Genomic DNA, 22835 nt, shown 5'->3' on the forward strand with positions numbered 1-22835 from the left:
GATAGAAACAAGCATTTTGAGTGTGGCGTGATTATCGGAATTCAAAAAATGACTAATTATGGAACTAGTCTATTAATTGGCGTATTAGTAATCTTTTTCGGGTGAGTGTGGATTTTGTGTGCTCGGTCTTTTACCCCCATTTGGCATAGCTTATGATCTTTGTGCAATTTGCAAATTCTGCATTTTGCTTTAACGCATGCAACCACACTTTATCTCTATTGTGTCCAAAGAACTCTGCCGTGGAAAATGATCTTCAAGCTTTTAGCGACACTACTTCCTCTTTATAAGCGCATTGTTATTCTGTACACTACCTTGACTGAAACTAAATCTGACAAATGACTATAAATAGGTGAGCTAATTCCTTTCCTCTTTATTCAATTGGGAGTCACATCAACACACTTTCACAAGACAATCCCTTATTAGCGGTCACAATGAAAGCAGCAGTGATCAATGAAAACAGAGTTCCCGACTTTAAAATAAAAGATGATTTGCCAATCCCCGAGATTTCTGATCACGAAATCCTTATAAAATCCAAAGCATTTGCCGTCAATCCAACTGATTGGAAACATGTTGATTTCAAATTTGGTCAAAAAGGTGATATTTTGGGTAGTGACGTTAGTGGAATTGTAGAAAAAGTTGGTGCTAAAGTTGACAATTTCAAAGTTGGTGATTATGTAAGCTCGTTTATTGTTGGTAATGTGTCACCCAAGAATGGGGCCTGGGCTGAATATGTGGCTGCCAACCCATTGGGCACTGTTAAGTACCCTAAATTGGTTCTGGACCCTAGCAAGACTTCATCAGGTCCAATTACCACATTTGAAGGAGCTGCCAGTGTCACTTTAGGCTTGGTCACCGTGGGATACTCATTTGCCTACTCACTCAAGATTCCAGAAAATTTTGTTGAAGGGGATTTCATATTAGTTTGGGGTGGAGCTACTGCCACTGGTATCTTGGCAGTGCAGTTGGCTAAGTTGATATACGGTTTGAGAGTGGTCACTACTGCGTCACCAAAAAATCATGAGTATCTTAAATCCTTGGGAGCAGAGTATGTGTTTGACTACAATGATGACAAAGTTATTGACAAGATCAAGGAAGTTGTTGGAGGATCATTGAAATTTGGGCTTGATACAATTGGATCAGCTGAAACTTTCCAACAAACTTATGATGCCACTGCAAACACTACAGAAGGAACAATCTTCCTTGACTCCACTTTGTTTCAAGATGGATCAAATATCAAATTGGATGAATCTAGAGATAATTACAAAATTCACTGGGGTCATACTTTGGCATATTTAGCCATAGCCAAGACCAAGTTTTTTGGTGAAATGTTGCATCAACCAGAAGATTTATTAAAGGATTATGTTCCTTGGTGGACCGAAGTTTTGCCAAAGTATATTGATAAGGTCAAACATGCAAATTTGAAGGTTTTACCTGATGGGTTGCAAAGTGCTGGTGAAGCTTTGAAATTGTCTAAAGAGGGTGTTTCTAATGAAAAGGTTGTATTTGATACATAACTGATTTTGAGTCGATAGTTAGTGATATTTTTTTTCTATCTTTTTTGTAGTAAATTTGGGTGAAAAAGAGTCTTTTTGATATTTGACGCCGAAATGGGAGGGAGGGGGGGGTTAGTGTAGATGGCTTCCATTTCCAAATTAAAGTCTTACAGTTGTATCTTTTTTCCTTTCAATACTTTCTCGATTGTTGAAAGACTTTTCGTTCGATTTAATGGGGGAGTACAATAATCACTTTTTGCTTAAAGGTGGCCGATTACGATTCTTACACAAAGACACAAACTACAAAAACTTTGATTTGTAATTGCATTGCTGCGCAGTAACTAGATGATAACTATTCAAAACATCCACAACGCCTTCTTCCCAATAGTATCCATGAAAGCAGCAGTTTATTCAGGAAATAAGCAATCTCCCACAGAAATCAAAGAGTCCCTCCCTACTCCCACTATATCGGCTGATGAAATATTGATCAAGTCTAAAGCATTTGCGATCAATCCAACTGATTGGAAATCAATTGATAGAGGTACATGTTCACAAGGTGATATATTGGGATGTGATGTTAGTGGGATTGTTGTTGAAGTGGGTAAAAACGTGCCTCATTTCGCAAAGGGAGATTTTGTTGGTGCTTTTGTTGTTGGTAATTCATCACTGAGTAATGGAGCATTTGCTGAGTATGTAGTTGTCAATCCATTTGGTTGTGTTAAGTATAAACTGTTGAGTGATGAGGTGGTGGAAAACTCCAGCCCAATTACCACCTTCCTTGGTGCTGCAAGTGTGACTTTGGGGTTAGTTACCGTTGGTGATTCCTTTTCTTATCAGTTGAGAATTGGTGAGAGATATAGTGAAGGTGATTACATTTTGATTTGGGGTGGAGCCACTGCAACAGGACTCTTGGCCATTCAATTAGCTAAATCAATCTATGGATTGAATGTCATCACTACAGCCTCATCAAAGAATCATGATTGTCTCAAATCTTTGGGAGCAGACTATGTCTTGGATTATCATGATGTCGATGTCGTTTCCAAAATTAGGGAAATCGGTAAAGGAATGTTGAAATTTGCATTGGATACGGTTGCAAATGCATCAACATTCCAACAGGTATACGATGCAACGAGTCAAGTATCAGGTGACGTGTACCTTGACTCATTATTGTTTCTTGATGACAAAACCATCAAGTTGCATGAAAAAAGAGACAACACCAAAATACACTTTGGCAAGACATTGGCTTACTTGGCAATTACAGAGTCAAAGAAATATGGAGGTGGTACAATGAGACGTCCTGATGACATGTTGAAGTATTATGAACCTTGGTGGTTTGATGTATTGCCAAAGCATATAAACATGATCAAGCATGCTAATTTAAAAGCATTGTCAGATGGGTTGAATAGTGTTGATGAAGGGTTTAAATTGTCAAAGGAAGGCAAAGTGTCTGGTGAGAAGATAGTATTTAGTATCTAAGTAGTGGTTGAGTGAGCTATGTGTCGTAATACATAAGTGCGACGTTGCAATAAGAAAATAGGAGAAACACAATATTCAATGACACAAACTTATATGCAGTACTGAAACATTTTACAATTGTATTTTTTGTGCAATATACTTTTGAAAGCCACAGTTTTTCACCCACCAGAAGAAAGGGGTGTGATAGGAATAGCCTGCCACCAAAGTTATTATCAAAGTACAAACCGTAATATTGTGTTCTATTATTATTGTGTCTTTAGTTGTTTGATGCCAATGGTTTTTACGAGTGGCTTGTGATTCTCTTTAGTGGTTAGTTGGTTCAATTTGTCAAAGAGATGCAAAGAGAAGAATAAAAGAAAACTGCAACCAGATCTGGTTTTGGGTCCATTCAACAAATGGAAATTGCCCTCTTCTTAATGGTCAAACAGTAGCTTTGCTAATTATCTGCATTCACATGGATGCGTAGAGAGAGAAATGAAGAAACTAGTTGATTTGAAGATATAGAATGTTACCAAAATAGTCCCTGATTCACATCCGACAATACCGTAAAATTAACACCATATAACCATTTACAAAAGCCCACTCTCTTCATGTTAAACTTTATTTTTTTTTTTTGGATTTTCGATATGCACTGAATTTTGTTGGTAGCGCGATTAACTTTTACAAGTAAAAGATGATCATTTGGCAAATATTACTCTATAATAAACTCTTGGATATTAAAGAGTGTATCACCCCTTCACCCCCCCCCCCCCTTCCCCTGGATGTAGAACGAAGCAGGTTTGCAAATAATCTTGTAAAGTTTAGTAGTTTGCGCGTGTTATATCAAGAATAGACACTTTTTCCAGACGCTTTGGAAACTCCAGAGGAAGTAAATACGAATAATTTTCGTCTCTATCAGTGTTACACAACTCTATAACCCTCCTGTGTTGTTATCATGTAGATAAATGTATTTATCCAATTATAACCAATCTTACAAAGTGCGATTGTGAAAGAAGAGGACAATAGGGGGACAAAAATTGTATGCATACAAGTAACAAAGAGAGAATAGAAACAACAGAACAAAAGGTAGGAGAGATCATTTATTAACCCCATTCAAGCCCACCACAGCTTAGTATCATCACACTTATTACAACAGCGGAGGACTAGGGTGAAGTACACCAAATCACCACTTTATATCTAATAATTTTCCAAATACTCTTTCATATCAAACTATTGTTACTCACTCACTTCAATCAATCTAAATTGTGACAACCTTCTTTCTTTTTTCTTCTTTTCAATTTGACTTTTCTTTTTCTTTTTCTTTTTCTTTTTCTTTTTTTTTTTTTTTTTTGACAGCCACTATTACAACCAAAAAAAAAAAAAAAGTAAATCAATTTGGGTCATCCATTTTTTTCAACAGCTTAACATTTACTAAACCATACCATACTTACTTCAACAGCTAATCAAACTACTGCATCACGCCCAGACGTTGGTGGTTCATAATTCACTCAACATAACATATTCAATAGAGCAACGCGTTTTGTTCCACCCAACGTGTGATCTATAACCCCCGGTGTTAATCACGTCCAGGTGCACACACTGAATAAACCAAAATCCAGCCTTTACGTGTTTCCGTTTTGAATTTTGCCCTTCGTTTTGTTCGATTTCCAAGCGTACTACGATCGCTTCATCATATCCCTTCTTTTTCACGGCCTTTTGTAACTTCTTATAAAGGTGAAAAGTTATGGAGCCTGCATCAACCATACCATTAAACTTCAACTATGACAACCAATCTGACCATTCATTATTCAAACTATGGAAGCTAACTAGTGACTTGCTGTATATAAAGTGCACAAACATATCAACAACCGAAAGACTCAACAATCGATCTTGGAGACTACTTAATCAACGTGTTTTACGACTTTGTCAGCACAATAAAGCTCATGACAGTTTTAGTCAAGACACTCACAATCTCAGACGCAACACCAATGATGAACTAAATGATTTGTTCAAGGAAAATCTAAAAGACTTGAAGCCCAAAACAACTCAATTTTTGACAGAACGACCAACTTTATTCAGCCATTCATCAAATTTCAGTCTACAAACAAGGAAACGAAGTACACAAACGAGTTTAGAATCACTTGCTTTTGATACTAAACAAACTGTTGGTGGGCCTGGTATTGTTCATGAGGTTGAGCCTTTGGCCGAATCAGATATGTCGGACATTTCAGAAATATCTGATGACGAAGAGGAGGAAGAAAATGATGTAGAAGTGGAGAATAACGCGTCGGACAAAGAACCACCGAACAAGGATATCTCCCTTAGTGGTGAACAAGCAAGAGAGCTGAAACTCAGTGTAAACAATGTTAGTCCGAGAGGTGTTGTTGATACCTCAAATCATAATTCACCACATCTATCAGCACCAACAAAGAACATCACTGAGACGGTATCACCGCGAAATGCCCGTTGCAACCCCAGTGATACTTTTTACATAGGGAGCTCCTCGTCGAGTTCGAATCACCACGACCACTCCATCAAATCCCACTTAACTGCATCCAACCCAAAATCATCGCCTTTGCGTGAAGTTTCCACAGTCCATGCCACGGAAGGGAAAATTTTCAACTCATCGTCAACTAGTAGTCAGCAAGTACCCATTCAACAACCTCAAGTGCAGCGACAGAATTCCTTATTCAACAATTTCAACTTCAAAGACAACTCATCAGAAATACTAAATGGGTCTAGAAAAGCATCCAACCAAACTATTGATGAAATCGACCTCCGCCGTAAAAATGGTAACTGTTCTTCAACCGACATTTCTGAAGATGAACTACTGGATGAAGATGAGGACGAAGAGGACGAAGAGGACGAAAAAAAGGACGAGAAGGATTCTTTTAGCAACGAGAAACGTTCTGAGAATACATTCACACAGGCACAATCTTTGCATGACACAAACATGAATATCAGTGCCACGAGAAAAAACTCTTCTGCTACAAGGAAAAACTCCACTGCCACATCCGGTAGGGACGATAATGACAGCGAATGGGTCTCGGTGTACTCAAGCTCAATCAACTCCACTGCAGCGTCATCCAAAAGTGTGCCAAAGCACCAATCTTTGAATTTTACCAAGATTGAACCACCTTCTTCTGTTTTGTCGAATGAAACCATTTCATCGTTGGACAACAAGAGAAGAAACTCTAATTCTACACCGGTCATCAACAAGCCAAAATCGCTATTGTCGGGATTGTTCCTTAATGAGATGGCGCACTCGCAATCTTCAACTCCCGTTCCCGCTCCCGTTCCCGCTCCTTTAACCGATAAACCAAAGTTGCAAAGATCAACAACTACAGGTGTAATGACCATTGATGAAGAGAATAAACGTCCATCATTAATTTTCACCCGCAAGTTCCCCTCGTTTAGTGACATTCCTCGCATTGGCAAACGAGTGCAATCCCCAGCTTCCATTGCAACTAATAGGACAAATTCTTCATCTTCTGCTTCCGAAAGCATTGTGGCTGTTGATGTCAATAATAGCTTTGATGGCAATAGCACACCACTCAAAAAGCAAGGTAGTAGTGTGAAGATTTCCGACATCAATGTGTCCAAAGTGCCCAACAGCAAAACCACAGTAGAGGAAGAACACGAATTGTTGTCAAATAGTTTGAATAAATTGTCGCGGTCTGTGTCGCACCATTCCTTGATGAATCTTTTATCAAAGTCTTCTATCAATTTGAGTCGAATATACATCAATTCCATGACCAAATTGAAACCGGAGAGCAATAACAATAATCGCAACTACAGCGGCAACTTTCGATCGAATGATGTGCCTCAGTTTAAGGGAAAACCTGATGCCGATAAGATTAACAGACCCATTTCACCAATTAATCAACAAAAATCCCCTGCTTCCGAAGCCACTCGCAAACAGTCGCCTAGTTCTCTAACCTCAGCATCATCAATTCCTGTACACTCATCCAGATCATTAGCCACACCTCCACCATCAGCACCACGCGTTCCGAAAATCACCACAACTGATACATCCATAGACAATAACAAAAACGCGGAATCAAATGACAATACAGGCAAGGCGATGACAGAAGAGGAAAGAGAGCTTTTTGAGAATGAAGAGCTCAGCTCGTCCTTGCGTGAAGCGTTATTAATTGACCACAAGTTGGGTAGAGTTGCTATGCCTGATGGAGTCATGATTCAAAAATCCATTGTTGGTGGTGACCCGGCGGATGATGCTGTATTTGATGATTACCATGCTAAGGGGTGGTAGTGAAGAGCACGTTTAGTAATGTTGACTTCACTACATATCGTCTATACATTTTGTAGAAATTCAGAAGCTTAATAAATAATGATTAGAGAATTTGGAGCACCATCAGTTCATGTGTCTTTGCTCTTAAGTCGAAAATCAATTGCAAAGAAAAAGGAAAAAGCCGAGCCCAAACTCATCTCTTTAAAACACCCTTATACATGCAAACCGCTCTGTACAACTATGAAAACATGCTACTATGAATTATTAGAAGTTTCATCAACCGCCACGGATTCCGAATTGAAAAAAGCATATAGAAGGAAAGCATTACAATTACATCCCGATAAGAATCCAGGAAACGTTGAAGAAGCCAACCATAAATTTTCCCTCGTTTCAGCAGCATATGAAGTACTTAGTGACCCACAAGAGCGTGCATGGTACGACTCGCATAAGCTGAGTATTTTGAACGATGAGGATGTCGTTGATGATGGTGTATCTCACATCCCTTCAATTTCAAGTGAAGAAATTCTACGATACTTTAACCCTAGCATGTATTCAACTATTGACGACTCTATCCTGGGGTTCTATTCTATTGTCAGTCGGATCTTTGAACGATTGGCTCGTGAAGAGATTCAGCATGGGAAATATCAAAATTTGCAAGAATTCAACAAATATAAAGATGATGACAATAATGTCTACACTATAGATTCGAGTTATTTGAAATACCCGTTATTTGGCAATAGTCATGCTGATTATTTATCAATTAAGAAGTTTTATCAAATTTGGCTGAATTTCACTACATGTAAGCTGTTTAACTGGAAATATGAGTATCGGTATTCAGCAGCACAAGATCGTCGTACACGAAGATTGATGGAACGGGAAAATAAGAAAATAAGTGATGAAGCACGCAAAGAGTATAATGAGACTGTGCGGAAATTCGTTGGATTTATCAAGAAACGAGATCCAAGGGTCAAACTTGCTCAAGAAGAGTTTAATAAACAACAACGTAAGAAACAAATGGAGGAAATGCAGCAACAAATTCTCCGCCAGAGATTATTGAAACAGAAACTGAAATTGAATGGAGATCAAGTATATCAAGAACAAAGTTGGCAGAAATTGGATCAAAGTGAAGTAGCTGAATTAGAACAAATGTTGGCTGAAGAGTATAATCTTAATGATGTTTCATTGGGAGTAAACAATGATGTTATTGGTGAAGATGAGGAAGAGTTTAGTACCGATTCAGAATTTGCAAGTGATGATGATATTGGTGATGCTGATGGGGTGGATGGTGAAAATGGTGGAGTTGAAGAAGTTCACGAGTTTGAGTGTATTGTTTGTGATCGAATCTTGAAGAATGAACAACAGTTTAAGATTCATGAGGAGAGTAAAAAGCATAAAAAGGCGGTTAGACAAATGAAGTGGGAAATGAAACAAGAAGGTATTGATTTAGGTATTGATGAAGATGATGAAGATGATGATAATGAGTTTGAGACCGCTGAAAGTGAATTTGAGAACGAGAGTGAAGATAGTGCTGAGGAGGACGAAGATGAGGAAGAGGTCCAGAAAAATGGAATTGGCCATTCCGGTGTAACCAAAGTATACGATGATAATACGGCGAACGAAAAGATTGAAAATGCAGAAGAGGATAGTTCTATTGTGTCATTTGAGGAGAAGCTCAGAAGTAATACTGATACCATGAATGAGCTGAAGAAGAACAATGTTGACGGCGCCACCCCAAATACCGAAAAATCCCCATCTTCATCAACTCCCAAGCTATCCAAAGAAGAAATCGAAAAGAATAGACTTGAAGCCGACTTGGCCAGGCTTCTCAGCCAATCAAAATTGGACGATTCTGATGATGATTGGGATACCGGTATTAAAAAGACCAAGAAGAAGAAAAAGAAAGCACCGGCAAAGTCAAAGACAAAGCCTAGTTCGACGTCATCACCTCAACCTGAGCAGCTTTCAAGTAATACATCGAACACAGAGACATCGCCTGTGCCGCTTAGTGGCGGTGCTTCTGCTGCTGCCGGTGTTGACGCGGAACGGTGCGTTGTTTGTGGCCAGTCATTCGGTTCACGTAATCAGTTATTTCAACATGTCAAACTAGAAAATCACGCCGTTGCTCCATCTTTGGCGACTGCATCAAAATCAAAGAAGAAGAAATCCAAACGTAAATAGACCAAGATGAAAAAGCATTCCTAGATTCTTATCCCTTCCTTGTAAACCACACATCTATAAACCAAACTCTATCTAATACCAGTTTTGGACATTTTCACTTTAGCCACGATAGGTTCATTAATACCAGCATTAGTCTTACCCAATCCTTGTCCTTGGCTCCACCCTAATTTCTCCAACATTATTCTACCAAGGTTCAGTTGATCAAGAGCTGGTGCCTCAGCTCCAACAACATCACCTTCTTTAAACTTGGCTCGTGGCTCGTTACCACCTCCACCACCATTGCGCTTCACTTTACTACTACCATCTTTGTCCCCCTTCTTTTCCCGTTTCACATCCATACGATGGAAAATTGGTCGGCCTCGCATGATGGCATTGATTCGATTGAAATTAGGCACATTTTTGTATGTTTTCCTTGTCTTGGTAACTTTTATATAATGACGAACATTGTGACGACCACATTTATCAGTTTGCATATTGTATGCTGCTGCTATACTTTGCAAGGTCTTGTTGCCATGAGAATCCAATGTGGGGAAGCTCAATGTTGTTCGTGATTCGTCTTGCATAAATGATGAAAACTCATGACTGATTTGGGCAATGGTTAGAGAGTCGGGATACTTGATCAACAAGTCATGGCTCAATATTGCGTCCTCAGTTTGTTGAGCTTGGCGGCGTTGTTTTTGTTGTTTTTTGTTCTTGCGATAATTTATAATCTGATTGGTTAATGCATCTTGTAATTCTTCATCAATGCCAAGGTTGTCAAAATTTCGTCTCTTTTTGGCTGGTGTATTGTTTGAAAAATCACGATCTTGCATCAGTATTAAGCCCTGCGTACTTGATTTTGAGTATCGTATCAAGTCATTCAAATTATCATCTGAGTCGTATGGATAGTCGTCTCGATCTTTATCGAATTCATCTTCATCTTCGTCTGTAGCATCTCCATCTTCACTGTCGCTGCTAATGTATACTTGGTCTTCTTTCGCTTTGGTATCCTCCTTGTCTTGGTCAATCATACCAGAGGTAATATAAGACAAGAATTTAGATAAACGATGCTCCTTTACCCCATTGGACAAAGCATACTCAATAACTTCATCTTCGTCAATCCATACGAATTCCTCATCAAATCCAGTGAGTTCATGACATTTCAAGTAATACTGGTTGCTGATCCCAAATCTAACGTTTGTAACAGATATCTTTGATACATCGAATTCGTAATCTTCTTCTAAAAATCCATATTCTTGTTCATCGTCAAGCCGTGATTCTGGTTCTTCGTCCTCTGACGATGAGTCACCTTGCTCTAATACGTTTGGCATTTCAGCGTATCTTGGATCATCGATAAAAACTTCTAATTCATCCTCAGAGGCTGCTTCTGGCAGTTGCTTAACTGATTTTAAAAAATCAGTTTGTCTCAATTTGTGTTGCTCACTTTGTAAGTCATTAAGAGAATTGTGACTGAGATCAACACGATCGGTGGATTGTTCTTTTCCGGTGGCAGTTTCTGGTATTGTGGCGCCCTCAACTTCTTCTTCATAATCTATTTGCACAAGCGCATCCTTTGGTTCTTTGCGTGTTGGAGACTTCGTCTTTTCCACCCCAGAAATATGCACTTCTTCGGCTTCCTCCCCTTCTTCCTCTTCTTCCTCTTCTTCTTCATCTTCCTCTTCTTCTTCATCTTCCTCTTCTTCTTCATCTTCCTCTTCTTCCTCTTCTTCCTCTTCTTCCTCTTCTTCCTCTTCTTCCTCTTCTTCCTCAGAATCCAAAGATATGCTTTTAAAATCCTCATCGATAATCATTTGAAATGGATCATCTTGCATTTTCTGAGTTAGTTTATACAAAAGCTCATTCGGATCATATGATTCTTTTGCCTTTACAAACACCATAGGCCTATCTCTGAACTTGCGTGACATAATCTCACCTTGGTGTCGTGAAGTGTACTCAATCTCTTCAGCAAATTTGCCATAGGCTCGTCTGCCATAGTTATGCCCTGCTTGTGCCATTTCTCTACTTGGCATCCATAGTGAGTCTGGATCAAACAATGACTGGTGTTGTGCTGAAGAATTATACTCAGAATGCGATGATTTGCCATTACCACGTTTTGGTTTGTTGTTGTGTTGTCTTCCTCCTCCTCTCTGGCTCCCTCCGTGACCGCCACGGTTTCCGCGACGTCCTCTTGATAAGCCTCTGCTTTTTCTGTTTCCTCTACTGGGCATTATTGTTGGTAATTATTTGAGTTGTAAAACAATTATGTGTTGCGCTATAGATCTGATGTCATCGCTTTTTTGTGAGTGTCGAGTAGTTTGATCAGCTATAGTGCGCGTGCTCGCCGCTCCAGTCTCCCCTCGTGGGTTGCGTATCAAGCACAAAGTTTCGCATTGTAGGAGAAGGCGAATTTCACACATTATCAATTGCTTTTGCTTATCAAGAAAACTACCTTGTACAAGCTTACGTCTTCACTGCTCGTACACACACATACACACACATACACACACATACATATACACGCACACATAGACACACCATGACAGAGCCTCAACCCGCATCTGAATCTCAACAAGACATAGAAGAAAATGCAACTAATCAACCACGGTCGTATGATGTAGCCCCTGGTTCAGGATTCGAGAGGCTTACCTCATTCTTTAAGGGTGTCTCAGGTATCAATATGGGGTCTCAGGAAGCAAAGGACGACACTCACTCCACGACATACAACATGAATACGGAACAGAAAAGTATCAGCATTCTAGGGAACCATTTCAAAACAGAAACCGAGGCAAAAGAGTACATCCAATCTTTGTTGTGGCTTTCCTACAGATGCGGTTTCACTCCCATTCCCAAATCGGCAGATGGTCCTCAACCTGTTTCATTTTTACCATCGGTTTTGTTCAGCAAACTGACGCTAACCAATATGAGCAATTTACGTGGTTTATTTGATAACGACAACTTCACCAGTGATGCCGGTTGGGGATGTATGATACGTACTTCTCAAAATTTGTTGGCAATTGCTTTACTCAAATTATCAGAGGAACACAATGAAAGTGCGCAATTGGATATCCTTAAACTATTTCAAGATGACCCAACCTCCCCCTTTTCCCTTCACAATTTCATACGAGTGGCTAGTTCCCTGCCGCTACTTGTGAAGCCGGGTCAATGGTTTGGACCCAACGCCGCTTCACTATCAATAAAGAAACTTACGATAGAGGCTAAAAAGTTAGAGACTCCGGGGGAAATACCATATGTGTACATAAGTGAGAACGCAGACTTATTCGACGATGAAATTGAGGATTTGTTTAACGAGGAGCAGAAGCCATTACTATTATTATTCCCAGTTCGTTTGGGAATTGACCAAGTTAATAAGTATTATTACAAGAGTATTCTACAGCTACTATCATTGCCTTATTCTGTTGGAATAGCTGGAGGCAAGCCGTCATCTAGCTTCTACTTTATTGGATACGAGAATGAGAATCATTTACTATACTTTGATCCGCATTTGCCACAGGTTGTCGAAGCGCCAATAAACATAACTACTTACCATACGGCAAATTACAACAAACTCGACATTGAAATGGTTGATCCATCAATGATGATAGGGGTACTTCTCAAGTCCATGGATGAGTACAAAGAATTTAAACAAGATTGTAGTGAAAACAAAATCATACATTTCCACCCATTAGTGATCACATCGCAGCAGGACTCGGCGTTGAATCAATCGTGGGAAGAAGTCCAAGAAGATGATGACTTTGTCAACTTGACAGTTCCCAAAAGCGAGGAAGAGTTTGTTGTTTTGGATAAATAAGTAGCATTACTATATAGTTAAACTTAGCATGTTATCTTATGTGACAGTTTTGAGGAAAGTTAAAAAGGTAGTCAAGAACGATTCCTTTTTATTGCCAGCCGGAGAATGAGGACATTTCAATTCCCAAATATTTTCTCCTGAAGTACTTGTCAAGGTACGAATATCAGCATACCACTCACCAGAATTGTCGTTTGGTTCATTCTTGTAAAATTCACAATGGCTGTTCTCATTGGCAAATGAATGTGCCTGTAAAAGTATGGCTTCAATGGATTTGGAGTTGATAGTCTCTTGGCAGTTATCATGCAAGGTGAATGTTTCCCATCCCACTAAGTTGATTCCATGCTCTTGAGTCTCAATCCAATCCAATCCATAAAAACATTTGACAGGGGTGTCAACATTATCAAGGTACAATCCTGTAACTTTAATAGTGTATTTCGAAATGTGGTACGCCCAGAAATAAAAGTACCTGATGTATCTAAAGATGATGTTGCTGAATATGTATTTAAAAGTTTTTCCAACATAAGGACCAACTAGGTTGGCCACTCCTGTGAGAATTCTCTCACCAATCGAAGTGGAAGCTAAGCTTTCTGGTGGAATGTATTGCTGCGCCAATTGAATCAAAGATTCATCGCCATGACTTGAATCTGTTGCTGCCACATTTTGACTGTTGATGTACTCAACTGCGTCCAAATTGATGATGAAATTGAAATGGTCTTTTTTGACAACGTCGTCAATCTTCAAGTCTAATGGCACATTTCCTTCACGTACTTCTCTGAGAATGATTTTGGAGTCAAGTCCCGAGTGGACATACAACACATCACCAATGATTCGATTCCCAGCAACTCCAATGGAAAGTGCTTGGAAAAGTAAGTAAAGTTGAAAAAAGTAATAAAATGTAATCTTCATCGTTTTGAAAGGTGGTATTTACTTTCCCGTATTTGCCATTCATGAAATTCAATCGAGTGAAATTTCCAATGCTATTTATATTACACTTTTTGACAAACATTGCGGAGGTAACACAAACAGAGAGAGGGTGTGTTTATGTGTTTGCAGCAATCGTAATAACCAATGTCGTGTAATATTATGTTCTGACTTTTCTTTTTTACGACATTGTCTGTGGATTGGTCTAGTGTCTTGTTTTTTTTTCTTTCAACTCTGTACAGAAGACTTAGAAGACCAAAGTATAGATCATATCCACTAGAGGGCTTCTTCATATCTCATACTCCATAATTAAACATGATCAAAGATAGTCTCAAGATATGTACGGTTTGCGCATCAAACAACAATAGATCAATGGAGTCACATAAACAGTTGGCGGATGCGGGTTATGATGTTCATTCATTTGGTACAGGTTCTGCGGTGAGATTACCTGGTCCAAGCATTGACAAACCTAACGTTTACAGCTTTGGTACACCATATGAAAAAATATACCAAGATCTACTAAATCAAAACGCAAGAAAATCATATGAGCAGAACGGAGTTTTACACATGTTGGAGAGGAACAAAAGTGTAAAGACAGCTCCCGAAAAGTGGCAAGAAAATGCTTATGCTGGTAAATTTGACTTGGTTATAACGTGTGAAGAGAGATGTTTTGATAGTGTGGTTGAGGATCTAATGTTGAGAATGTACAACTCCAACTCACAACTGGACTTGAAATCGATTGTACATGTGATAAATGTTGAAATCAAGGATGATAATGAAAATGCAATAATTGGCGGTAAAGGTATTTTGAAATTGGTTAATATGATACATGAATACAAGAGAAAACAAGAGGAAGTAAAGGGAGATATTGAAGATGAACTGGATGTGATATTGGAAGATCAAATGATGAATATTTTAACTGAATGGCAAAGAGATCATGCGCATTTGCAAACATTGTATAGTGTGTCGTATTATTAACTAGTATAGAGTTTCTTTCTCAAAAAAGACAGGTGTAGATATATACTTGGTTCATAGCAGTCCCTCGAACCTCCAACAAATGTGAACACAAACGCGTCCAGTTGAAAGTTTTGAAACAAAAAAATAAAAATTCAGAGAACTTATTGAACTTTATGTTGGAAACCTTCATACAACATGAATCCTGGTGCCATGAGTGGAACTGACGATCAAAATGTAGCCAAGAGAAGAAAAGTTGGAGAGAAAGTTCCCTTTCAACCAGGGTTTTTGAGGAAGATCAAGGTTCGGAACTTTACAACTTATTCATATGCTGAGTTTGTCTTATCTCCAACCCTTAATATGATTATTGGTCCCAATGGTAGTGGTAAATCAACCCTAGTTGCAGCTATTTGTATTGGACTTGGTGGTAAAATTGACTTAATCAAGCGTAAGAATCTCAAATCGATGATCAAAACAGGACATGATAGAGCTGACATTGAAATCACCATGGAAAATTTTCCCGGTAAACCACCCATTGTTATCAAAAGAGATTTTTCTGCAAAAGATTCGGTGTGGGCAATCAACAATAAGAAGAGTACCGAGTCGGCAATCAAGCAGTTGAGAGAAAAATTCAATATACAGTTAGACAACCTTTGTCATTTCTTGCCACAGGAAAGAGTTGCAGAGTTTGCCGGTATGTCTCTGGAAAAATTATTGATGGAAACTGAAAGAACCCTCAAAGATGGACATTTACTCACATTGCACGAGGACTTGATTGTAAAAGATATCAAAAGTCAAGAGTTGCATGTCCAAATTGATGTGTTGAAAAAAAGATTAGATCAATTATACTCTCAAAGAGCAAAGTTGGAAGAAGAAGTGCAAAAGTTGCAAGAGTATGATAACAAGATGAAGGAAATTGAAACTCACCAGACCTTGTTGCCTTATGCACGATACAATGATTTGAAGAAGAAGCGGGCATCTTTAAAAGATCAATTAGATGAAGCCAAGTCAAGGTACACCTCTTTTGACGAAAACTTTGATCAATTGAGGAAGAACGAGTCGCAGCTCGAACGAGAAGTACAACTTCAAAAACGAAAACTTGAAGATACATCAAAAGAAAAGGACAGTGTATTGAAGATAATCGAGGAGTATAGGCGCAAGGTAAACAAGGTTCAAGATAGTGTATCAGAGCTGTCTGCCTCATTGAACTCGTACAGAGCCAAAACAGAACTGAAAAAACGTGAATTGGAAGAAGTACGAAGAGAATTGGCTAACTTGAACCATCAGCTCGAGACTATAGAACGAGTAGATAAGGATCAACTCGAAATACTCAATACCAAGTACGCTGATTCGAGAGCCAAATTGCGTGAAATGGAAGAGAAACTCAGAGATGAAAACAGCTATACTAGTGACTTACGATCGGATTTGAATAATTTGGCGCGAAATATTCAACGTGAGGAATCAAAATTGCAAGGAAATGACAAGTTGGAATTGTTATTGTCTGCAGCTCAGGGTAAAAGCTACCGACTTCGTGATGAATCTTTGAAAGCACATCGCAAGTTGCGGGGTGAAACCAATTTCCGGGGCGCTTACTTTGAAGCTCCAGTTATATCGTGCAATATTACTGATAAATCAATTGCTCCAGCCATGGAAAAGATCATTGACAACACTACCTTATTTTCATTCACAACAAAGAGCCAGGATGGCTACGACAAGTTGAGCAGGTTTGCTAAAGAGACCCGTATAAATATTGCTCTTAGAATGGTTGACAACGATGAATTACCAAGACCCCATTATTCAAAACAAGAGCTTAGGTCATTTGGTTTTGAGGGTTACTTGTCGGATTTCATCACTGGCCCGAAAGAAGTGCTTAGTATGCTTTGTAATACTTCCAAGATACATACCATTCCCGTGACAAAGCACGAAATGAGCCAGCAACAAGTTGATAGATTGATAAGATCATCTGACGTGCCTTTCAAAAAATTCGTCGCAGGAGACACCTTATTCAATATCCGTACATCAAAGTATGGATCTAAACAGGTTTACTACGAATCTGAGAAATTCGGCAAGTCTCAGTTTTTTGCAGTATCGGGTATCTCTGAACAAGATAAACAAAGAATTAATGGTAACGTACAAAGAATCAATCGGGAGATTACAGAAAAGAGAGAAGTTTATCAGAATCATAAGGTACAGATCGAACAATTTACGTCAGATATTCGTGCAATTCGGTACGAAATGTCTGAAATCAAGAACGAACAACAAAAGATCCAGCAAATGATGAGTGCTGTTACGAATTTGGAGGCCAAGATAGGCTCAAAGAAAGAAAAGGAACATAAATTGGAAGAGGATTCGAATAAGGACTACTCACGTAGGGTTAAGCACTATGAGCGAAAGATTGCAGAATTGTATGGTGAATTGGCACAAAAGTCAATGGAGATGAGTCTGCTACACATTAAACTTTCCGAAATTCAAATAAGGAGTAAATTTCAGGAGCTCGAGATGACAACCTTGCGCAATAAATTGGCATCGGTGATTAGCTTGATTGAATCACTCGAGCTGATAAAGAGGGAGCTCGCAAGGGATTTGAGAAAATACAAGGAAGACTATGACCAAATTAAGAATTCTCCGGAGTACAAAGAGTATAAAGAAAAACATTCCTCATTGACGGAAGAGCAAAGGGAACAGATTGCTGAATTTGCAAAGCCATATCTTGAGGAAGACACATTTACCGAGCATACAATCAAGAACAAGATAACCCATTTGACAGACGAATTGTCCATCATGTCGATGGGTGATAAGGGATCTATCACATCTTTACGTCAAAAAGTGCAAGATATCGAGCGTGCAGAGTCGGAGTTGCCGAGGATCGAGTCGGATAAAAGGGATCTTGACGAACGCATCGCAACTATTGCTGCTGAGTGGGAACGTGATTTGACGAAATTTGTTGACAGGATATCAGTGGCTTTTAGTAAACGATTTTCAAAAGTTGCTAGTGAAGGGCGAGTTGAATTGGCAAAAGCCGATCGGTTTAAAGATTGGAAGTTGCAGATCTTGGTAAAGTTTAGACAAGAATCAGAATTGAAGGTTTTGGACAATCAATCACAATCCGGTGGTGAACGAGCTGTTTCCACTATATTTTTTATCATGTCTCTTCAGGGATTGACTGATGCTCCGTTCAGGATAGTGGATGAGATCAATCAGGGTATGGATCCAAAGAATGAACAAATGGCTCACAGATATCTCGTTCACACAGCATGTCAGAATAACAAGTCCCAGTACTTCTTAGTTACACCAAAATTGTTGACTGGATTATATTACCACCCAGATATGGTTGTTCATTGTATCTTTACAGGTCCAATGATTGAAGAGAATAATGAGCAACGTGAAACTGGCTTTCTAGATTACGTTAATAGGTTGGTGCTTGTTTGATTATTTACAAGTTCTATTTACAATATAGTAGTTTCATATGAAGCTATTCGTTTCAAACACTCTTTCTCTCCTAGTAGTGATATCAATGCTGGGATTGGCAATCCTGGTTTACCTCCACTAAGAGCTGCTCTCAAAGTCATGAAAGTCGTTTTTTTTTGAATTCCTTGTGAGGCTAGTCTATCTACGGCATTGTCAAGGCCATGTTTTAAAATATTGTCAACAATTTGTTTCGCTTGATTGGTGTCTTTCGGTGGTTTCACCTGCGTGTAATCAACATCATCGAAAAGGTATTTGTGATCAGCCACACCATGAATATTGTCCAAATTTGGACCAAGGTGGTGAAACAAAGTCAAAAGGTACCCCTTGCTCTTGCCCTTGCTCAAAATTTTGAATTCAGGGTAAAATTCGTCTATCAACTGTCTGAACGCCTCCTCATTTTGAAGTGTCCTTTGGAAATGCTCCTTTTGGAAAAAATGCAACTTCGAGTCACTCACCTTGGTATTACCCTTAGTCAACTGATCCAACGAAAACTGTTTCACCAATTCATCCAAGTTGAAAATTTCACTTGTTCTTACATTTAATTCCCTTGGTGGAGCCCATCCGAATAACGCAACAAAATTAACCAACGCCTCTGGTAGTATACCTTGTTCTTGCAACAGCAATATGTTGAAGTCACCCTTCCTTTTAGACAACTTCTTGTCTTGAAGTGAGGTCAATAAGGGAATATGTATATATTTTGGTGGTGTCCAACCAAATGCATCGTACAATGCAATATGTTTTGGGGTGGAGGGTAACCATTCTTCTCCCCGGATCACGTGGGTAATTTTCATAAGGTGATCGTCAACGACATTTGCAAAGTGGTATGTTGGCATGCCGTCGTTTTTAATAATTACAAAATCATCATAGCGTTGATCTTTGGAGTTATATTGTGGTTGCAAATTCAACTCTCCATGTAGCAAGTCAGTTACTCTAGGATAATTGTACGGCGACTTGAATCTGATAATAAAGGAATCTTCACTTTGGTCATGGTTACTGAGACACTTTCTATCGTACGTCACATTTGTCGGTGGTTTCAATAATTTTGCACTTTCTCGCAATTGAAGTAGCCTGTCTTTTGAGCAATAGCATTTATAAGCCATCCCCTTGTCTAATAAAATCTTTGCATACTTCTGATATATCTCTTTGCGCTCCGATTGCCTATACGGTCCATATGGCCCACCACGTATAGGACTCTCATCAATGTCCAACTTGCACCATTTTAAAGTATCAAATATGTTCTGCTCTGCTCCTTCCACCAATCTGTTCTGATCAGTATCCTCAATTCGGACAACAAACTTACCGCCTGTATTTTTGGCAAGCAAGTAATTGTACAATGCCGTTCGTAATGATCCAAGATGGAGAAATCCTGTTGGTGATGGTGCAAATCTAGTACGTGCTGGGGTATTAGGATGGATTGATTCTCTTTTCGGCGCGTCAACCTCTTCAAGACTAAACAGGCTCCAAAATCGGCGTTTTGTGAAGCATCTTAATTGGGGCAGCACATTTAGTCGAAGAGTGCTTTTCCACATGAAGAAAGATATTTGTGTTTTCGAGTCACCCAGGCAGATTTTTAGCCTGACTACACTGTGTTTTTCTTCAGTATACTGTATATGGTAGCGCAACGGGGAATTTCTTGGAAATTTTGCGTGATTTCAAGAAAGCGCCACTGTCAAGGGGGTACCTACAAAAGAAGAAAAAGCAGCGCCTTTACTTACTACTATAATGTGCAACAAACACAACAAGAACACGTCGTATGCTGACAATTCCTTAGAGAAACCCGACCTGGACTCATCCAATTCGATCAGTGATCTTGACAAGTACGTTGAAAGCTTTGACAAAATTGTGTCTAATATTGGATCTTTGACCAACGCTATCGTTGACGTGTCTATGGATGCAGGTAGAGAATTGAATGATAAAGCAAGGGAATGGTCGTCCAATTGGCTATTCAATCCTAAGGACTCCAATGACTATAATGACTTCAATGATAGCAAGCCACATTTTTTCAATTTCCCTCCATTTTATCAAACCAGGGATGCTGATTTGAATACTGAGTCCGGTGGTTCCACTCTTACTGATTTGTGGAACAACAATGGGTTTGGAAGAGATTTTCCATTCAAGTTTGGATCTACGCCTTTCGGATACCGTGCTTACAAGGGTCCCTCCACTAGACAGTACAATGATTGTTTAGACAAGCATGGGAAATCATTGTGGGATGATAGAGGATATTGGAGATGCCTCTTCCCTGAAGCCGAAGTACCAGTGGATGTTTTGGACTTTAAGAAGAAATATTTTGGTGATTCTGTGGTTACTAAAGAGGATTTTTTCAAGTATATGAATGAGCTCGGGGCAAATGAGAATAGCAGGGCTATTGACTTGAAAGAAAAAGGTACATTTTTCAACACTTATGAAGACTATTTGGTTTGGAGACAGGATAAGTTTTCTGAATTGAAAAAGAAGAGAGAGGAGGAAGCCAAGACAAGAGCAGCTAATAGATCCAAAGTGTTGGAACTGTTGAAACAAAAGCAGTCTGAGGTCGCTGATAACGACAAGTATGTCACCTCAACTTCCATCAAGTCTAATGTCTTTACAGACTTGGACACAAATGAAGTCAAGTATATTGAAACTAAGCAAGAGTGTTTCAATGATGGCAATTGTGTTGTTACAAAAATCATAAAGCTGAAACCAATAGGTGCTGCTGATTGGACCAATGTTGAAGAGCACACAGAAAGCTCTCCAAATTCAAACAAAGGCTGGTTTTGGAAATAGGATAATGGAGCAGGATTTACGGGGAGAGGCAATTTCAATTCTGGATAAGGTTGAGGGATTTGTTTATGTTGATGGTATATAGTTTTTATTTCGTGATTCAACACTTAGTTTCGACTCAGTTTATAGTGGTGTTCTCTTTTGGTGCCTGATTTTGGTTCGATTTTGGTAGCACCCGATAGAAAACGCTGTAAGATTTTGAAAGTCCTCTAACTTTCAACAATCTCTTATCCAAATAGTACATCACCCGCATTCATAGATGAATCCATTGAACAAAATCATATTCCTATCTGCATTTCTTGCGTCTGGTTTCCTATTGATATTACTATCATGTGCATTATATAGTAACTATAAACCACTTTGGGTTATCGCCATCTTTTTATCGGCACCATTACCAAACATATTAGCAAATGCGATAGAGAACTCAAGAGATAACAATTTTCTCACATTCAACGACTACGGAACTTCTAATGAAGGGAATGCTAGTCCTTTACAGGAATTTGCTAGATTTACAACAGGTGTTTTGATCATTAGTGGCATTGCTTTACCGTGGAGTTTATATCATTGTAACTTGATTGGGTTAGAGTCATTCATACTAAGTGTTACTGGTGGATTAATTGTATATTCAGACATCATTATATTTATTTGGTTTTTTAACAAAGAAGAAGAAGAAAATGACGAATTCAACTTTTGAAACAAAGAGTGTACAATGTAATTGTGTGTTGTCTAATTAAGTACGACTAATAAAAGAATTAAAATGATGGTTAGGATCACGATTGTGGTAAGGTTTCCATTCTCTCTAGCCATCCGCCTAAAGTCATTCAATCTTGTTGTTGCTCGTTGTAATCTAAAGCTTGAATTATCAACACCTTGTTCCAAGTCGTTCAAAATTATCAACTGCTCATCCAACTCTTGGTCAATGTCCTTTCCCATCATGTGCTGTCTACTTATCAGCTGATGCAAATAATCCAAGTCCTGGTCTTGTCGCATCATTGTTTGTTGGTGCTCAGCAAACATTTGATGATTGGATCGGGAGTCTGGTTCCTCTCCCACTCCTACTTCTTCTTCTTCTTCTTCGGGAACATCTCTGTATGGCTGAAATGGTTGAGTACCCATCATTTCAGAAGTATTGGCTTCCTCTGGGTCATCTTTGAATCTCACTGCCTTGGTGGTGGTTGTCTTTGGAGGGCATGGTATTACATAGCTGAACCCTGGTGCATCAATATCGGTATCATCTTCAAGACTGGAGTGAATATCCATATATCTGTCAGAAAGCTGTCTGAGCTGATCGTAAAAATCTTCTTCTTTGCTATTCTCCGCTTCTGCTTTCGCCAACTCGAAATTGTCGATCACCTTGTGTACTTGATTGGTCAACTCTTTGTTATCATTGGAGGAGGGCTGTAGGCTGAGTTCATGTAACTTTGCCCTTTCAGCCACACTCTCTTCAATCTCATCAATAGCAACCTCTATCTTATAGAGCAAACCTTTGATCTCTTTCTTGCTTAGTGGCATACTCCTGGATTCAGCTTTTGTTATGGGTGGGAAGGGCCATTCAGAGATAACA

The 22835-nt window shown here is 39.0% G+C and overlaps 13 protein-coding genes across 13 annotated transcripts; 9 read left to right on the forward strand and 4 right to left on the reverse strand. All coding sequences in view use genetic code 12, as the record gives it.

Moving 5' to 3' along the window:
* Positions 1-431: 431 nt before the first annotated feature.
* CPAR2_802250 (zinc-binding alcohol dehydrogenase family protein) lies at positions 432-1514 on the forward strand (the record flags this gene model as incomplete). Its single annotated transcript, XM_036808077.1, has 1 exon — positions 432-1514. The coding sequence occupies one exon, from the start codon at positions 432-434 to the stop codon at positions 1512-1514; it is 1083 nt and encodes a 360-aa protein (XP_036664850.1).
* A 324-nt stretch (positions 1515-1838) lies between these two features.
* CPAR2_802260 (zinc-binding alcohol dehydrogenase family protein) lies at positions 1839-2969 on the forward strand (the record flags this gene model as incomplete). Its single annotated transcript, XM_036808078.1, has 1 exon — positions 1839-2969. One exon carries the CDS (start codon positions 1839-1841, stop codon positions 2967-2969), a length of 1131 nt encoding a protein of 376 aa, XP_036664851.1.
* Positions 2970-4692: 1723 nt separating this feature from the next.
* On the forward strand, positions 4693-7221 carry CPAR2_802270 (uncharacterized protein; the record flags this gene model as incomplete). Its single annotated transcript, XM_036808080.1, has 1 exon — positions 4693-7221. The coding sequence occupies one exon, from the start codon at positions 4693-4695 to the stop codon at positions 7219-7221; it is 2529 nt and encodes an 842-aa protein (XP_036664852.1).
* Positions 7222-7440: 219 nt separating this feature from the next.
* On the forward strand, positions 7441-9378 carry CPAR2_802280 (uncharacterized protein; the record flags this gene model as incomplete). The annotated part of the gene is made up of 1 exon (XM_036808081.1): positions 7441-9378. One exon carries the CDS (start codon positions 7441-7443, stop codon positions 9376-9378), a length of 1938 nt encoding a protein of 645 aa, XP_036664853.1.
* A 68-nt stretch (positions 9379-9446) lies between these two features.
* On the reverse strand, positions 9447-11585 carry CPAR2_802290 (uncharacterized protein; the record flags this gene model as incomplete). The annotated part of the gene is made up of 1 exon (XM_036808082.1): positions 9447-11585. The coding sequence occupies one exon, from the start codon at positions 11583-11585 to the stop codon at positions 9447-9449; it is 2139 nt and encodes a 712-aa protein (XP_036664854.1).
* A 308-nt stretch (positions 11586-11893) lies between these two features.
* Positions 11894-13165, forward strand: CPAR2_802300 (cysteine protease; the record flags this gene model as incomplete). The annotated part of the gene is made up of 1 exon (XM_036808083.1): positions 11894-13165. The coding sequence occupies one exon, from the start codon at positions 11894-11896 to the stop codon at positions 13163-13165; it is 1272 nt and encodes a 423-aa protein (XP_036664855.1).
* A 36-nt stretch (positions 13166-13201) lies between these two features.
* Positions 13202-14071, reverse strand: CPAR2_802310 (uncharacterized protein; the record flags this gene model as incomplete). Its single annotated transcript, XM_036808084.1, has 1 exon — positions 13202-14071. The coding sequence occupies one exon, from the start codon at positions 14069-14071 to the stop codon at positions 13202-13204; it is 870 nt and encodes a 289-aa protein (XP_036664856.1).
* Positions 14072-14401: 330 nt separating this feature from the next.
* Positions 14402-15064, forward strand: SSU72 (RNA polymerase II subunit A C-terminal domain phosphatase; the record flags this gene model as incomplete). The annotated part of the gene is made up of 1 exon (XM_036808085.1): positions 14402-15064. The coding sequence occupies one exon, from the start codon at positions 14402-14404 to the stop codon at positions 15062-15064; it is 663 nt and encodes a 220-aa protein (XP_036664857.1).
* Positions 15065-15238: 174 nt separating this feature from the next.
* Positions 15239-18469, forward strand: SMC5 (DNA repair ATPase; the record flags this gene model as incomplete). Its single annotated transcript, XM_036808086.1, has 1 exon — positions 15239-18469. One exon carries the CDS (start codon positions 15239-15241, stop codon positions 18467-18469), a length of 3231 nt encoding a protein of 1076 aa, XP_036664858.1.
* Positions 18470-18486: 17 nt separating this feature from the next.
* On the reverse strand, positions 18487-20037 carry CPAR2_802340 (glutamate--tRNA ligase; the record flags this gene model as incomplete). The annotated part of the gene is made up of 1 exon (XM_036808087.1): positions 18487-20037. One exon carries the CDS (start codon positions 20035-20037, stop codon positions 18487-18489), a length of 1551 nt encoding a protein of 516 aa, XP_036664859.1.
* A 193-nt stretch (positions 20038-20230) lies between these two features.
* Positions 20231-21274, forward strand: CPAR2_802350 (uncharacterized protein; the record flags this gene model as incomplete). Its single annotated transcript, XM_036808088.1, has 1 exon — positions 20231-21274. The coding sequence occupies one exon, from the start codon at positions 20231-20233 to the stop codon at positions 21272-21274; it is 1044 nt and encodes a 347-aa protein (XP_036664860.1).
* A 256-nt stretch (positions 21275-21530) lies between these two features.
* On the forward strand, positions 21531-21965 carry CPAR2_802360 (uncharacterized protein; the record flags this gene model as incomplete). The annotated part of the gene is made up of 1 exon (XM_036808089.1): positions 21531-21965. The coding sequence occupies one exon, from the start codon at positions 21531-21533 to the stop codon at positions 21963-21965; it is 435 nt and encodes a 144-aa protein (XP_036664861.1).
* A 32-nt stretch (positions 21966-21997) lies between these two features.
* SYN8 (syntaxin) lies at positions 21998-22783 on the reverse strand (the record flags this gene model as incomplete). Its single annotated transcript, XM_036808091.1, has 1 exon — positions 21998-22783. One exon carries the CDS (start codon positions 22781-22783, stop codon positions 21998-22000), a length of 786 nt encoding a protein of 261 aa, XP_036664862.1.
* Positions 22784-22835: the final 52 nt, after the last annotated feature.

This window comes from Candida parapsilosis, contig 005807 (assembly GCF_000182765.1).
Source record: "Candida parapsilosis strain CDC317 annotated contig 005807".
NCBI lineage: Eukaryota > Fungi > Ascomycota > Pichiomycetes > Serinales > Debaryomycetaceae > Lodderomyces > Lodderomyces parapsilosis.